General features: G+C 41.2%; 1 protein-coding gene across 1 annotated transcript in view; it reads left to right on the top strand.

The window, feature by feature from the left end:
- The window catches only part of MCCC2 (methylcrotonoyl-CoA carboxylase 2), a 56,421-nt gene that overhangs the window by 22,111 nt on the left and 19,843 nt on the right, over positions 1-14,467 (top strand). Inside the window, exons 7-10 of the mRNA XM_023752414.1 lie at positions 271-384; positions 6,539-6,603; positions 11,906-12,005; positions 12,117-12,212. Of these exons, the coding sequence (XP_023608182.1) occupies positions 271-384; positions 6,539-6,603; positions 11,906-12,005; positions 12,117-12,212 (375 nt within the window). The remainder of the gene's footprint in view (positions 1-270; positions 385-6,538; positions 6,604-11,905; positions 12,006-12,116; positions 12,213-14,467) is intronic.

Below are 14,467 nucleotides of genomic sequence, written 5' to 3'. Positions count from 1 at the left end.
ATTGATTGGCTGCCTCGTGCACGCCCCCTACTGGGGATCGAGCCCCCAATTTGGGCATGTGCCCTGACCGGGAATAGAATCTTGATCTCCTTGTTGTTAGGTTGACACTCAACCACTGAGCAACCCTGGCTGGATGTAGAGGACTCCACTTTTAAAATGAAGTACAGGGACCAGCTAGTACTGCAACATTTATGGGACTATAGATCCAGAGACAGTATAATTCACTGTTTGGGCTGTACTTGATGAGTTTCATATATGCTTGCGTTCCAGATAGCGGTGGTCATGGGCTCCTGTACAGCAGGAGGTGCTTACGTGCCTGCAATGGCTGATGAAAACATCATTGTACGCAAGCAGGGTACCATTTTCTTGGCTGGACCACCCTTGGTAAGAACATAGTTTTGATTGGTTGAAGTAAAATATACATAGTATAACATTTTCCATTTCTACCATTTTCAGTATACAGTTCTATGGCATTAAGTATACAGTGGGGCCTTGACTTACGAGTGTCCCGACTAACGAGTTTTTCGATATACGAGCCGTCTCTTGGCCGATTTTTTGCTTTGAGTTGCGAGCTAAAATTCGGGTTACAAGCCAGCTTCAGATACCCCACCACTAGATGGTGCAGCGAACATCACAGTGAACGCCACAACATCAGCCCAGCATCACGTGTCTCACTCGTTCACTTTTTGATTTGACATACGAGTAATTTGAGTTACGAGCTCCGTCACGGAACGAATTAAACTCGTAAGTCAAGGCCCCACTGTATTCATTTTGTTGTGCAGCCATCACCACCATCCATCTCCAGAACTTCTCATCTTTTCCCTTCCAGCTATCACTTCTTCCATCCCAACCCTCAGTGCATACATGACCCCCAAGGGTGGGCAACCTCCATGCCAGATGGGGAGTAGGCAAGAGACTAGCCCTTAGCTCAGACCCCCACCCAGTCACCTGCTGGTAACATAATTCAGCACTGCCAGCCAGGATAGTGATGGTGCTGCCGTGCTCCACCCTGAGACACTAGGGCAGCGGTTCTCAAGCTGTGGGTTGCGACCCCTTTGGGGGTTGAACGACCCTTTCACAGGGGTCGCCTAAATACATCCTGCATATCAGATATTTACATTACGATTCATAACAGTAGCAAAATTACAGTTACGAAGTAGCAAAGAAAATAATTTTATGGTTGGGGGTCACCACAACATGAGGAACTGTATTAAAGGGTCGCGGCATTAGGAAGGTTGAGAACCACTGCACTAGGGGGTGCATGCCAGGCCAGGCCCTCACTCAGACAGATGTAGCAATCATTAGGAAGGGGGCAGGGCCCAGGCTCCAGTTAGCAGGAAAGCAGGGAGCTAAGAACCCATCCCAGAGAGGTGGTGGGAGGCAGACTGTCCAAGAACTGAAGCCCAAACTCCAACTCACACACTCCATTGTCATCTCAGACTTTACTTACAGAACATAAATTCAAAGATAAATTAGAATTCAGTGGAGTGGCCACCAAGCATTAAACTTCAAGCACAGGGCCCTTCTGAGAATGGGACCCTGTGCAGCCTCACTGGTCGCCTGCCTCTGATGCAGCACTGAGAACTGGATTATATAATCCTGGCTCTTCCTCCCCTCCCCTTTGGGCAGCTCCGTTTCAGCGATTTTCAGTAATGCAGTCATCACTCCATGTTGATGGCAGACATGACCGTAGACTTCAGAGTGATAGAGGATAGGTGGAGAGACAGGTAATTACTACACCGAGCAACAAAATGTCCCATTATATAAGTGAAATCCAAGAATATTAAATACCTAAAAGAGAAGAATGTCTACTAGAAAACCAAGATGGTGGCATAGGTAAACACCGGAAATTGCTGCCTCGCACAACCACTTCAAAAAAACAACTAAAAGACATAACGGACATCATCAAGAACCACAGGAAGGCTGGCCGAGTGGAAATTCTACAACTAGAAGGAAAGAGAAAAGCACACTGAGACTCAGAGGAGGTGCGGTGTGGAAGTAAAGTGCAGAGGTACGGAGGCGCATGCAGAAAGGGCTGGTAACTGAGGACGCGGCTGTCTTTTTCAATCAGGAGGGAGACACAAGCTCCCGACTGCTCTGAACTCCAGTTCCGGGCAAGTCTCTGGGGACCCGGACTCATACGGGGAGAAACTGGACTGTCTGGCATCCGGCAGAACTTGAGGGCGGCTTTCTCTCAGAGGCGCCTGCAGTGATTACCGTGGAACAGTGAGACCCGGGGCCTCTTAGGGCAGGGCTGAGGATCAGCCATAGCTGTTTGCTCCGCCCTGTTGATTCCCTGAGACCCCGCCCCACCCAAGCTGTGGCAGAGGCTTTTGCATATGAATGACCTGGCCCTTTGCAATCAAAAATTACCTAACTAACTGCAGCTGGGTCAGAGAGACCCAGAACATCCAAAAAGAAGGCCCAAAGCCCCACAGCAGCTTGCATTGCTTCACAGCTGGGCCTCATCTGGGCACCTCCAAACTCCAAACAAAGAAAAGGAATCTGCAGATCTCTCCGTAGCTCCTGCTGGGTAGCCTCAGAAAGAGGCTAAATTAGCACCTCCTTAGAGATCCAAGAGCCAGTATACCCAGTGGTCAGAGTGGACCATCCAGATTACAACTCCTCAGATCCATAAGGGACACACTCAGGGGGCAGACTCAGTGAGCACCAAAGCCCCACTGAAGCAAGTCTTGCCCCAGAAGGGTGTCTCCAGCACAGAAGTTCTCCCACCATAACCACAGCTGATTCTCACAGCCAATTGGCCTGGAGGTCAATTCCTCCCAGTGATAGCTACAACAATCAAGGCTTAACTACAACAAGACTGTGCACAAAGCCCACAAAGGGGTGCACCAAGAGTGTCCACCTCAGGTAATTGGGGAGGCTGAGCCACTGGGCCCTATAGGACACCTAGCACACAAAGCCACTTTACCAACACAGGGAAGCATAAAAAATACAGAGACAAAGAAACAGGTCACAAATGACAGAAATGGAGGAAAGCAAACTACTGGATATAGAGTTCAAAACCACAGTTATAAGGTTTTTCAAGAATTTTCTAGAAACCGCCAATAAATTTAGTGAGACCCTTGAGGATATGAAAAAGGACCAACTAGAAATTAAGCATACACTGACTGAAATAAAAAATATTATACAGACACCCAACAGCAGACTAGAGGATCGCAAGAATCAAGTCAAAGATTTGAAATACGAAGAAGCAAAAAACGCCCAACCGGAAAAACAAAAAGAAAAAAGAATCCAAAAATATGAAGATAGTGTAAGGAGCCTCTGGGACAACTTCAAGCATACCAACATCCGAATTATAGGGGTGCCAGAAGATGAGAGAGAGCAAGATATTGAAAACCTATTTGAAGAAATAATGACAGAAAACTTCCCCTACCTGGTGAAAGAAATAGACTTACAAGTCCAGGAAGCGCAGAGAACCCCACACAAAAGGAATCCAAAGAGGACCACACCAAGACACATCATAATTAAAATGCCAAGAGCAAAAGAGAATCTTAAAAGCAGCAAGAGAAAAACAGTTAGTTAGTTAGTTACCTACAAGGGAGTACCCATACGACTGTCAGCTGATTTCTCAACAGAAACTATGTAGGCCAGAAGGGAGTGGCAAGAAATATTCAAAATGATGAATAGCAAGAACCTACAACAAAGATTACTTTATCCAGCAAAGCTATCATTCAGAATTGAAAGTCAGATAAAGAGCTTCACAGATAAGAAAAAGCTAAAGGAGTTCATCACCACCAAACCAGTATTATATGAAATGCTGAAAGGTATTCTTTAAGAAATAAATAATTTGATGAACAGAATAAACTGGTGAATATAATAGAATCAGGGACATAGAAAGGGAGTGGACTGACAATTCTCAGGGGGGAAGGGGTGTGGGGGGTGCGGGAAGAGACTGGACAAAAATCATACACCTATGGATGAGGACAATGGCAGGGGTAAGGGCAGAAGGTGGGGTGGGAACTGGTTGGAGGGGAGCTATGGGGAGGGGGGAAAGAGGAACAACTGTAATCTGAACAATAAAGATTTAATTTAAAAAAAGAGAAGAATGTCATATTATAAAACCACCATCTATATAAAATGGGGTATTATTCAGCTATAAAAAGGAATGAAGTTCTGACACATGCCACAGCATGGAAGAACCTTGAAAACTTTATGCCAGACACAACAGGACAGATCTCGTATAGTTCCACTTCTGTGAAATATTTAGAGTGGTCAAGTTCATAGAGAGAAAGTAGATTAATAGTTGCCAGGGACCGGGAGGGTGGAATGGGGAGTGACTGCTAATGAGTACGGGGTTTTTTTGTTTTGTTTTTTTTTTTTGGTGAGTGATGAATATTCTGGAGTTGGTGGCAGTAATGGTTGCACAAGTTTGTAAATACACTAAAAAACACTGAATTGTATACTTTTAATGTTGAACTTTATGGTATGTGAATTATATCTCAAGTATGTTTATTGCTTCAAAAGTCTTATCAATCACCTGTGGTTTTGGAATATTAAGACAAATTTATTTTAAAAAGCAAGGTAAAAGGAGCGTAAGCTTTGTTGTGAAGTCAGTATATTTTCCACATGACTGTGCTAATTTTTAATAACTTACTGAGGATCAGATCAGCCTGAGGAGCTGCCATTTCATATTCAAAAAGCCTGTGGTGTTTATTATTCTTTAATATTTCTCTAGCTTTACATGATAGCGATCATTGTTTAATGAGAGGAAAATTCACTCCAGATTTACCTTTGTATATTAAAGGGTACATACTTTCATGAGTAGTCCTTCTTTATTTTTCATTAAAGAGTAAAGATATGACTAAAATTTGAAAATATCTTTTTGGAAATATAGGCAACAGCATACTACTAGAATAATGCTAACAGCAGTTACCAGTGGATTCAGATTTAACTTGGCAGCCAGGCAAGTCTGCAGTCTGTCCCAGAACTGATACTTGTTCAAGAGTCCACCATTGAAACACTTGTTTACAGTACAAAAAGAAGCAGCAGCATCCTCACCTGCTTGAGAATTCTAAATTTGACACTTGTTTCACTGAAAATTGAGAAAAGGCATGGTAGGTTTCACACATAATATGGGCTTGAGTTGCAGTAGCTTAAAATGGTTGAAAAAAGCATAGTGACAAGACAAGTTTTTGAAAGAGCTTTTTGTTCTCCTGTCTTGTTTATCTTCTGAACTTATAATTTAGTAGAATGAGCTATTTTAATTTTATTTTTGACTTTTATCATTTTTGCTCCTATCATAGTACCAAACATGATGTGGGTGCTCAATAAATATTAACTTGTGACAAATCCTTATATTTTTAGTCATATCTCTGAAAATAAATATAGTATGTTAGTGTTTATTCCTTTTTACAGCTTTAAATATCCAGATACCTCTTATAATTAGTTATTGTTTGGACCAAATTATATTTTACACTGAATTTCTTTGGGAGGAGAACTAAAAATTTGGTTCTGGGGGTGGAATAATTGGAAGTGAAAATTTTAATTACCTTTCCCAGTGGAATTTTTTATTTAAGACAGCTTTTGATGTAGTGAATAATAAGTTATTTCTGTGCTGTATTTTAGATTAGTGTTCATTTTTCTAATTAAAGCTTTTCCTATTTGAAGAAAAAGAAACAAATCAATCAACTTAAAGAAGTAGGAATCAATAAGCAATTCCTGAGGGATCAGATTGGCATGTAGTACTGAAGACTTTTCTTGCTTAGAATTTCTCAGGCTATAATTAAGTCATTCTTAATTTATTACTTGAGGTTTCTTTCTTTTTGCTCACATTCTTCTGAATCTTAGATGTGAGTAATCTTAGATATTTTCCCCATTTTAAAGTTATTATACCTTTAAGAGTTTGTAATAGTCACTGGAGTTTTTCAGCATAGGTGAAGAAAAGGCAGTATTTTAGTGTATTTATTGAGTGTTCAAAGATGAGTAAATCACAGTTCCTACCATCAAGGAACTCACAGTATAGAGGAGAGGACAGAGACGCATGCAGATTACAGAAATATAGTCAGGCAAGTGCCATGTAGGAGGTGTAAGTGGAATACCCTTGGACCACGGATAAGCAAGCATTGCTCTATTATTACATGCAGTGTCATTAATGGTGAAAGGCCTGAGTGGATCATGGAAAGGCACAGAGAGCAGGTGGGGCTTGAAGGGTAAGCAGGGATTCACCAGAGGGTGAGAGGGAGCAGGGAGCGCCGGCCAAGGGCACAGACACTAAGGCTTTAACATGCGATGGAGGCAGCCTGAGGAGGGGACAGAGCAGGCTCGTAGGCCAGAAATGTTCAAATCAAGTTCCATCTCTCGCTCTGGGGCTGTGGGCAAGTTCCTTAGTGACTCTGGGTTCTGATTTTTCATTTGTAAACTGGTTTGCTAGGCAAGTGGAATGAAAAAACAAAATGTCTTTAGCCCAATGGAAGAAAGAGTGGTAGGTACAGTCAGGTTAGGCGCTGTGTGTTAGGAAAACATTTGTATATTTTGGATGGGCAAATCTCACCTTTGACTTTTCTCCCTGTTGTAGGTTAAAGCAGCGACTGGAGAAGAGGTGTCAGCTGAGGATCTTGGAGGTGCTGATCTTCATTGCAGGTGAAACGGAAGAGGTTATTTTTTTTCAGGATTGATTGCCACATGTTTTAAAAAGTTTAAAGTATTTTTCCAACTATTAAACTTGCCACAATTTGTTCTCCATCTGCTGTTTTAGGGTTCACTTCTTTGAACTGTAGAGTTGCATTTCTAAGCTAGAACATCAGCTTTTCCATTATAGAAAGACTGGAGAGACTGGTTTCTTATTTAACAAATACCCATTGAGCTCTAGATCTTTGAGATGATAGACATTGTCTCTGTCCTCAGGGAGTTTACAGTGTAGTCAGGGAGGTGGGCTATAAATAATTACCAAAATTCATATAAATGTATATGTGTGATAGGCCTGCAAAGGAGAAATATAGGGAGAGCATATAGAAGGTGGATCAAACCCAGTGGTTAAATGAACATTTGGGAAGTGGAGCACAGGGTGCTGGTGGTGAACTGCAGTTCAACAACAGACCACAAGAGAAAATGAAATAGAGAAGTTTGTTAATCACGGGTCTGGAGGAAGTACATGGCATGCCTTCAGGGGTCACCTAGGGAGGTCAAGGCAGCTCGGACAGAGAGAAAGAAACTGGGGCACATGTTTTTTTTTTGTTTTAATTTTTATATTGATTTCAGAGAGGAAGGGAGAGGAGAGAGAGAGAAACATCAATGATGAGAGAGAATCATTGAATGACTGCATCTTACACGCCCCCAATCGGAGATCGAGCCTGCAATTTGGGCATGTGCCCTTGACCAGATTCGAACTTGGGACCTTTCAGTCTGCTGGTGGACGCGCTATCCACTGAGCCAAACTGGCTAGGGCTGGGGCACATGTTTTAATAGGGTCCTAGGTAGGAGTGCTTTAGGTTCCTGGGCTAGGGCCGGATTGTTAAGTTCCATCCACAAGAGTGGAATTTTGGTAAGCTCGATGGCGGTCTTATCTAAGGGTGCATAAGACATATAGGTGCTGGGAGGCAGGGGAGACTGCTGATCACAAGGGCTGCTGGGAAAGTCATAGCAGGACTTACATTTGCTCGTGACCCTCAGTTGCTCTGTAGGGCTTGTGCCCGTACTAGTTAGTTTAAGGTCCTTGCAGGCCGCTTGGCCAAATAAATGGATGCTGAGGTGGTAGTACCTGATAGCAGGTAAGTGTTTAACAGCTGGTTCTCTGGGGGAGGGAAAAGCCCTGCTTTGTGGCATCTGCCCACATCTGTAGTGTAAGTTATCCCACCACAGGATGCAGCTGAGTATGGAATCAGGAAGAGATGCACACAGTAGGTTCTTGTGAGTCAGGTGCCAGCTTGCTCTGCACATCACTGGTTTAACTACTTCAGGTTAGAGTTCAGGGGTAAGAATTCTTGACCATCTACCTCCTAGAATTTTATGAAGTGATAAACGAGGCGATAAATGTAAATTGCTTGAAATAATACCTGCTTTAAATAAATACCTATATTTTATTGATTTTTTACAGAGAGGAAGGGAGAGAGATAGAGAGTTAGAAACATCGATGAGAGAGAAACATCGATCAGCTGCCTCCTGCACATCTCCCACTGGGGATGTGCCCGCAACCCAGGTACATGCCCTTGACCGGAATCGAACCTGGGACCCTTCAGTCCCCAGGCCGACGCTCTATCCACTGAGCCAAACCGGTTTCGGCTGTTTTTATTATTTATTTACCACAAGTAAAGGTCAGGAATTGTTATCTTTCTTTTAATTTTTTTTTGCTGTTTCACTTCATTACTGCTGTGCATGTGCTCCATGTGAGTGACGTAGGTGCTTATGTAGGTGGGTTCCGACTTACGGCGAAAATCATGTTACTTTGTGCCATAGGAACAGATCTCCATTGTAACCCGAGGACCTACTGTAATTAGAAAACCATTGAAAAGCTTTAAGCAGAATGTGCTATCACCAAATATTTCATTAAAAAAATTCCCTCTGGCTACTAAGTAGAGAATGCTTGGAGTGTTGGCAAGAGTCTATGTAGGGGACCAGTTGGGTGGGTGTATCAGTAGCGTAGGTGAGAGATGCTGGTGGCTTAGGTGCTTATGGTGGTAGTGAAGGTAAGAGGGTGAACAGAGTTGAGCTCTATTTTAGAGGTGGAATTGAGAGACATGTTGATGGATTTCATGTAAGGGGTGCAAGAAGGTGAGATGGCAAAGATGGTGACATGATATGGCTTTACTTCCTGAGATTGGGAAGGCAGGGGAAAGAGCAGATTTGAGGATGGGGCAGGAGGATCAAGCATTCCTTTTGGATCTGATAAGTTAGAGATGCTTGAGACATCCAAGTAGAGATGCTGAGGAGGCAGGTAGCTGTAAGAGTCCGGAGCCCAGACCAGTGCTGGAGATCTTTACATGGGAGTCCTCAGCATAGAGATGGACTCTAAAACCATAGGATGAGATGAACTCACCTCCAGGTGAATATAGATGTAGAGGAGGGCCCAGGATCATACCCTAAAGAACCCAGGCCTGAATGGCAAGTGTCTAATCATCAGATTCAGGTGTGGTAAACCTACCTTTGATCTTCCAACCACAAACAAACCCAGGGAGGCAGATTGGTATAATAATTCTGCTTTTCTTTTCTTTCTTTTTTTAATATATTTTTATTGATTTCAGGGAGGAAGGAAGAGGGAGAGAGAGAGAGATAGAAACATCAATGATGAGAGAGAATCACTGATTGGCTGCCTCTTGAACATTCCCTACTGGGGATTGAGCCCACAAGCAAGGACATGTGCCCTTGACTGGAATCGAACCCAGGACTCTTCAGTCCACAGGCCGACGCTCTACCCATTGAGCTAAACCAGTTAGGGCTAATTCTGCTTTTCTATCAAAGAACACTGCCATGCCAATGAAAGGGTTGATTTAGGGGCCTATCTTTGCCCCAGGTTTTCATTCCTTTCTCATTGAGCACTTCTTTTGAATAGATTGATTGTACTAAGTGTTATGGGTAATACAGAGGAATTTTAGCCCTAGTCCCAACCTCAGATTTATAATTTAATTAGGCAGCTAAGAGAAAGAAATGAATTAAAAAACAATTACAAAATATGCTAGCATGCTTCCAATTTTACAACTAGAGGCCAAAGGAGAAATGACGAGTTCAGGAAGGCATAGAAAAGCTCAGAGGGAGAGCTTGAGGGTCTGCCCGAGCTTGAACAGAACACTTGTTCATTTAGGTGAGCACAGCTGTGTGAGCGGAGAATCAGGGTGACTGCCTTATCTGGCCATTTACTGACTGTTACAGGGAGACAGTGAGTGGATGTTTCAGCCTGCGGAGAAAGAGGACGCAGGTAGAAAAGGGTGAGTGGGTGTAGGACAGTGTGGGCTGTTACTGTTTGTGCTTAATCTGGGGAAGGCGAAGAAGATAGTATTTATGGAGTATTAACAAAATGTGTTTGACTTTAAAAACTCTAATCCAGTGCCCATGAAAGCTGTAGGCGGTATATCAATTTAGGGTGTAGGTTCTAGAATTCATCCTTCATTACCTCACTTATTACCATTATGACTAGACAAACCACGTAACCTTCTGGAGCCTCATTTCCTCATGCGTAAAACGAAGGAAAGGATAGTTCTTACCTCATAGCACAGGATCTGGTGCATACTAAGCACCCTATTACTACCGGCTATTATTCTTAACCTGTTTAAAATCATAGGACAATGATTAGATGGTGATGGCTTTTTTGGGGAACAATGTCATAAAATTTACTAGTCACAAATTGCTTTGGGTTCTCTCTGTCTAATCAGAGTGATAAATGTGTATTTACAAAGGTTCTTGCTGTCTTTAAAAATACATATTTATACTTCTGTTTAGTCATCCGGAAGAATTAATTTGACACAAAGACTTATGTAATGTAATGCCTCCTCAAAGGTTTCTCTTTCCTGTTCTTTTGGTAAATACTAGGCAGCTTTTAAAAGAAAGCATTTTATTTTAAATATTTACTGATTTGGAAGCAATTCCTCCTGCTTCTGTTTGCTTTCTGAATTACTACAGTGTAGCCAGAAGTCAGCACTTGTAGCTGGTATTATATATGAAGCATTTACTAATAAAAGATATCATCAGTTGTAAATTATTGTATTAAGTTAGAAAGAGTCTGCCATTGCAAAGGCACTGGAGGGCTGTAACAAGAAGCAAGTACAGTCTCTGCTTTTATTCAGGGACAGCCAATCCAGAGGTGGAAAGTGACACAAAACCACTGTGAGAGCCCAGTTCTAGGAAATGTCTCCCAAGGGTTTGGCATTTTCCCTAGACAAGATATCAAAATTTAGATTGCAGCAGCTTAGTCCTTACTCATAAAATGAACCAAAATTCTGTTTGTTTCAGGTACATAGTTTGCCTGACTTTACCATTTTGTTTATACTTTATTAGAAAGTCATGGTACTTTACATCTGAAATAAGAAGCCATCTAATCAGAACAGAACCAGAGCAAGCCCATATTTCATTGACACTGAACTTGAAATTGGACAGGAACTTCCATGGCCCTTAAGACAGAATCATTTTAGCAGTACTCATTTTAACCCATGATCCGAGGGACAGTGTCTTAAACCTTTGCATTCGTTACCCTCTGACAGCTTGCTTTTAAGTGTAACTTCGGAGGGAGGGAGCTCAGCAGTCTTTCAGAAGCGAGAGGCCATAGTTGGCATCTTCATTAGGAGCTCAGTTAGGTACAAACACTTTTTGTTGTTACCAACAACATCACTAAAGTGTGCCATCTGTGGTTGAATTTATCATGTAGAATTTTTTCAAAAAATATATTTTATTGATTTTTTACAGAGAGGAAGGGAGAGGGATAGAGAGTTAGAAACATCGATGAGAGAGAAACATCAATCAGCTGCCTCCTGCACACTCCCCACTGGGGATGTGCCCGCAACCAAGGTACATGCCCTTGACCGGAATCGAACCTGGGACCCTTCAGTCCACAGGCTGATGTTCTATTCACTGAGCCAAACCGGTTAGGGCTTATCATGTAGAATTTTGTTTGAGGTATGTGGGCTGACCATTAAATAGAAGTCCTTATCAGCAAGGCCCCATGATCTAGTTGAAGGAGGTCAAGACAGAAATAGAGGCGTGGATTCTTATGCAGCTACTGGTGGTTCTACGCAAGGTTTATGCATACCTGTTTTTCCTGTTTGTAAAACAAGGATGATACCAGGGACATTACAATGTTTGCCAGGGACATTATGAAGATCACATTAAATATCATTTATTAAAGTGGTTTGGAAGTAAAAATGATGCCATCCGTAGATGAGAGAAGGTGTTTGGGCTTAAGATATTCCATTTTTTCTTTTTCTCTAATCTGATTATTTTAGTGTACTTTACTCTGTAGAAAGTCCGGAGTCACTGACTACTACGCTTTGGATGATAATCACGCCCTTCACTTAACTAGGAAGATTGTGAGAAGTCTCAATTATCAGAAAAAATTGGATGTGAGTTTGATATGTTCTTGTAGCTTTTATTTTTCTGAAAAGCATTTTGGCTTATGTCATCTTGAAATAATGTCTTAAAAATGGTTAATAGGATTTTTCTATTTTCTGCAGGTTAGCATTGAGCCTTCTGAAGATCCTTTATTTCCTGCAGATGAATTGTATGGAATAGTGGGTGCTAACCTTAAGAGGAACTTTGATGTCCGAGAGGTATGTAAAGTGGAACTGTGAGCCATAAACCTTGCTGTCTGTCTCCTCATATGTGTATACATTGTCAAAGCCAGAGTCTGTTTATAATGTTCATGCATAGGGGCTGGTTTAGATCTCAGTAAGAAGCGACGGACATGTGAGGGAAAGATCTTTCCATAGTGTAGGATTCACTGGTACACAGTAAATACCAAAAGAGAGAGGGGGAAACCCTCTAATTATTGGAAAGTTTTCATTGCACAATGACGAACCTTGGTTTATTCATGAACAGTACTTCATAATGTGGACATTAGGAATGATGTAGGGCAACTTCATTTTCAGCTGTTTCCTTTCAGTATTCTTGTTTCAGGAATTGGATGAAATGTTGAAAGAAAAAACATACCCTTTTATATCAATATTACATTAGCAAAGATTAGACTTTGATTACAGGTGAAGATTATAGATTGTTGCTATGATTACAGATTATTGATATAGTCTTGTATAGTCTAGAGTAACAATTTTTAGTGTTTGCATATAGCATGTAGTCTTTTATTTTGTTCAGTATCCATATCTGGTAGAATACTTTCTATGCTAGAAAATTATTATTTTTAAAAAATATGTTTTTATTGATTTCAGAGAGGAAAGGATAGAAACATCAATGATGAGAGAGAATCATTGATTGACTGTCTCCCGCATGCCCCCCATGGGGATGGAGCCTACAACCCGGGCATGTGCCCCAACCAGGAATCGAACTGCGAGCTTCTGGTTCATAGGTCGACGCTCAACCTCTGAGCTACACCGGCCGGGCACTAGGAAATTATTTTAATACCAGATTCTCTATCTTAATATTTTGTTACTTTCCCCCTTGACTATAAAACTATTAATGTATTAATTGTGGAAAGAATAGAAAATATAGAAAAACATAAAATTGCTTATAATTCTACCATCCAGAGAAAGCAGCTAATATTTTGGTGTTTTGGCTTAATGTATATGTAGACATTTTTATGGAGTTGTGATAGTATATATATATATATATATTTAATTCTACTTTTTCCAGTTTGAATTATAAACATTTTACAATTATTTAAAGGTTCTTTATGAAACATTTTCCATGGCTAGATTCTAACTCCTTATATAATGTACAACATGGTAAGCACGCAGTAAATATTTATTTGAATGAATTAATGAATGTATTATCCCACTTATGGATGTATGTAATTATTTATTTAGGAAATGCTCTATTGTTAAATTCTGGATTTCTTTGGAGCTTCTCTTTAGCAAGATGACTTAATCAACTGTAACTTTTAGAATTGGGATTTTAGTTTGACTTTTCAGTCAATTATAGGCACAGAAAAAATGGTACTTACCGTCTGAAGTGCTTGAAAAAATGTGTTGCTCTAGATAGCCAAGTTTTCTAGGTAGTTAAGAATTCATCCTTTTAAGGAAAACCACCTTTTTTTCATGTATTCATCAGTATTTTTTAAATACTTGTTCTATGAAGGTGCTGTTTCAGATACCAGGAGCACAGAAATGAGCCACACAGATGCAAATCCATGCTTTCATGGCAGTTCCATTTCATTTTAATGGAGATTATTTTATGAAGATAGACTCTTGCCTTCTTAAATAGTGTCCTGGACTTCCACCTGTTGCTAACTCCTGTTCATCTTTGTGAGGATAATTTATTATCTTTTCTGTTCTAGTAAAGTAGTCTTCCTAGTGAATGGAGCTGTGGGACAGCACTGGGATAGGAATCAGAAAACCCAGCTTCTGGTCCTCGTTTCCTTAGTCAGTGGTACTGGGATGGGTACTCAGCATTGATTTCCACTCCTAGATACAAGGGTAGTAGTACTATATATATGATATGTTTGCTTTCTAAAGTTTGAGTCATTGTGAAGATGAGGTACTATATTTTATGTGGCCGGGTGGTCATTGTAAAGCAAATAGAAGGTAGTTTCACACTAAGTGATCCTAGGCTGTTGTGCCCTTTGAGTCACTTTATCTTCGTGTTGAAGAATAGTAGTTATTATGTGTTGATTGTTTTTAAAAGGTACAATTTTGGCCCTCGCAGGTTTGGCTCAGTGGATAGAGTGTCAGCCTGTGGACTAAAGGGTCCTGGGTTTGATTCTGGTCAAGGACACATGCCCGGGTTGCAGGCTCGATCCCCAGTGGGGGGCATGCAGGAGGCAGCCAATCAATGATTTTCTCTCATCATTGATGTTTCTCTCTCCCTCTCCCTCTCCATTCCTCTCTGAAATCAATCAAAAAAAATAAAAGGTACA

The sequence above is a fragment of the Myotis lucifugus genome, unplaced genomic scaffold (genome assembly GCF_000147115.1).
Source record: "Myotis lucifugus unplaced genomic scaffold, Myoluc2.0 scaffold_0, whole genome shotgun sequence".
Classification (NCBI taxonomy): Eukaryota; Metazoa; Chordata; class Mammalia; order Chiroptera; family Vespertilionidae; genus Myotis; species Myotis lucifugus.
This window is presented reverse-complemented; position numbering and strand designations above follow the sequence as displayed.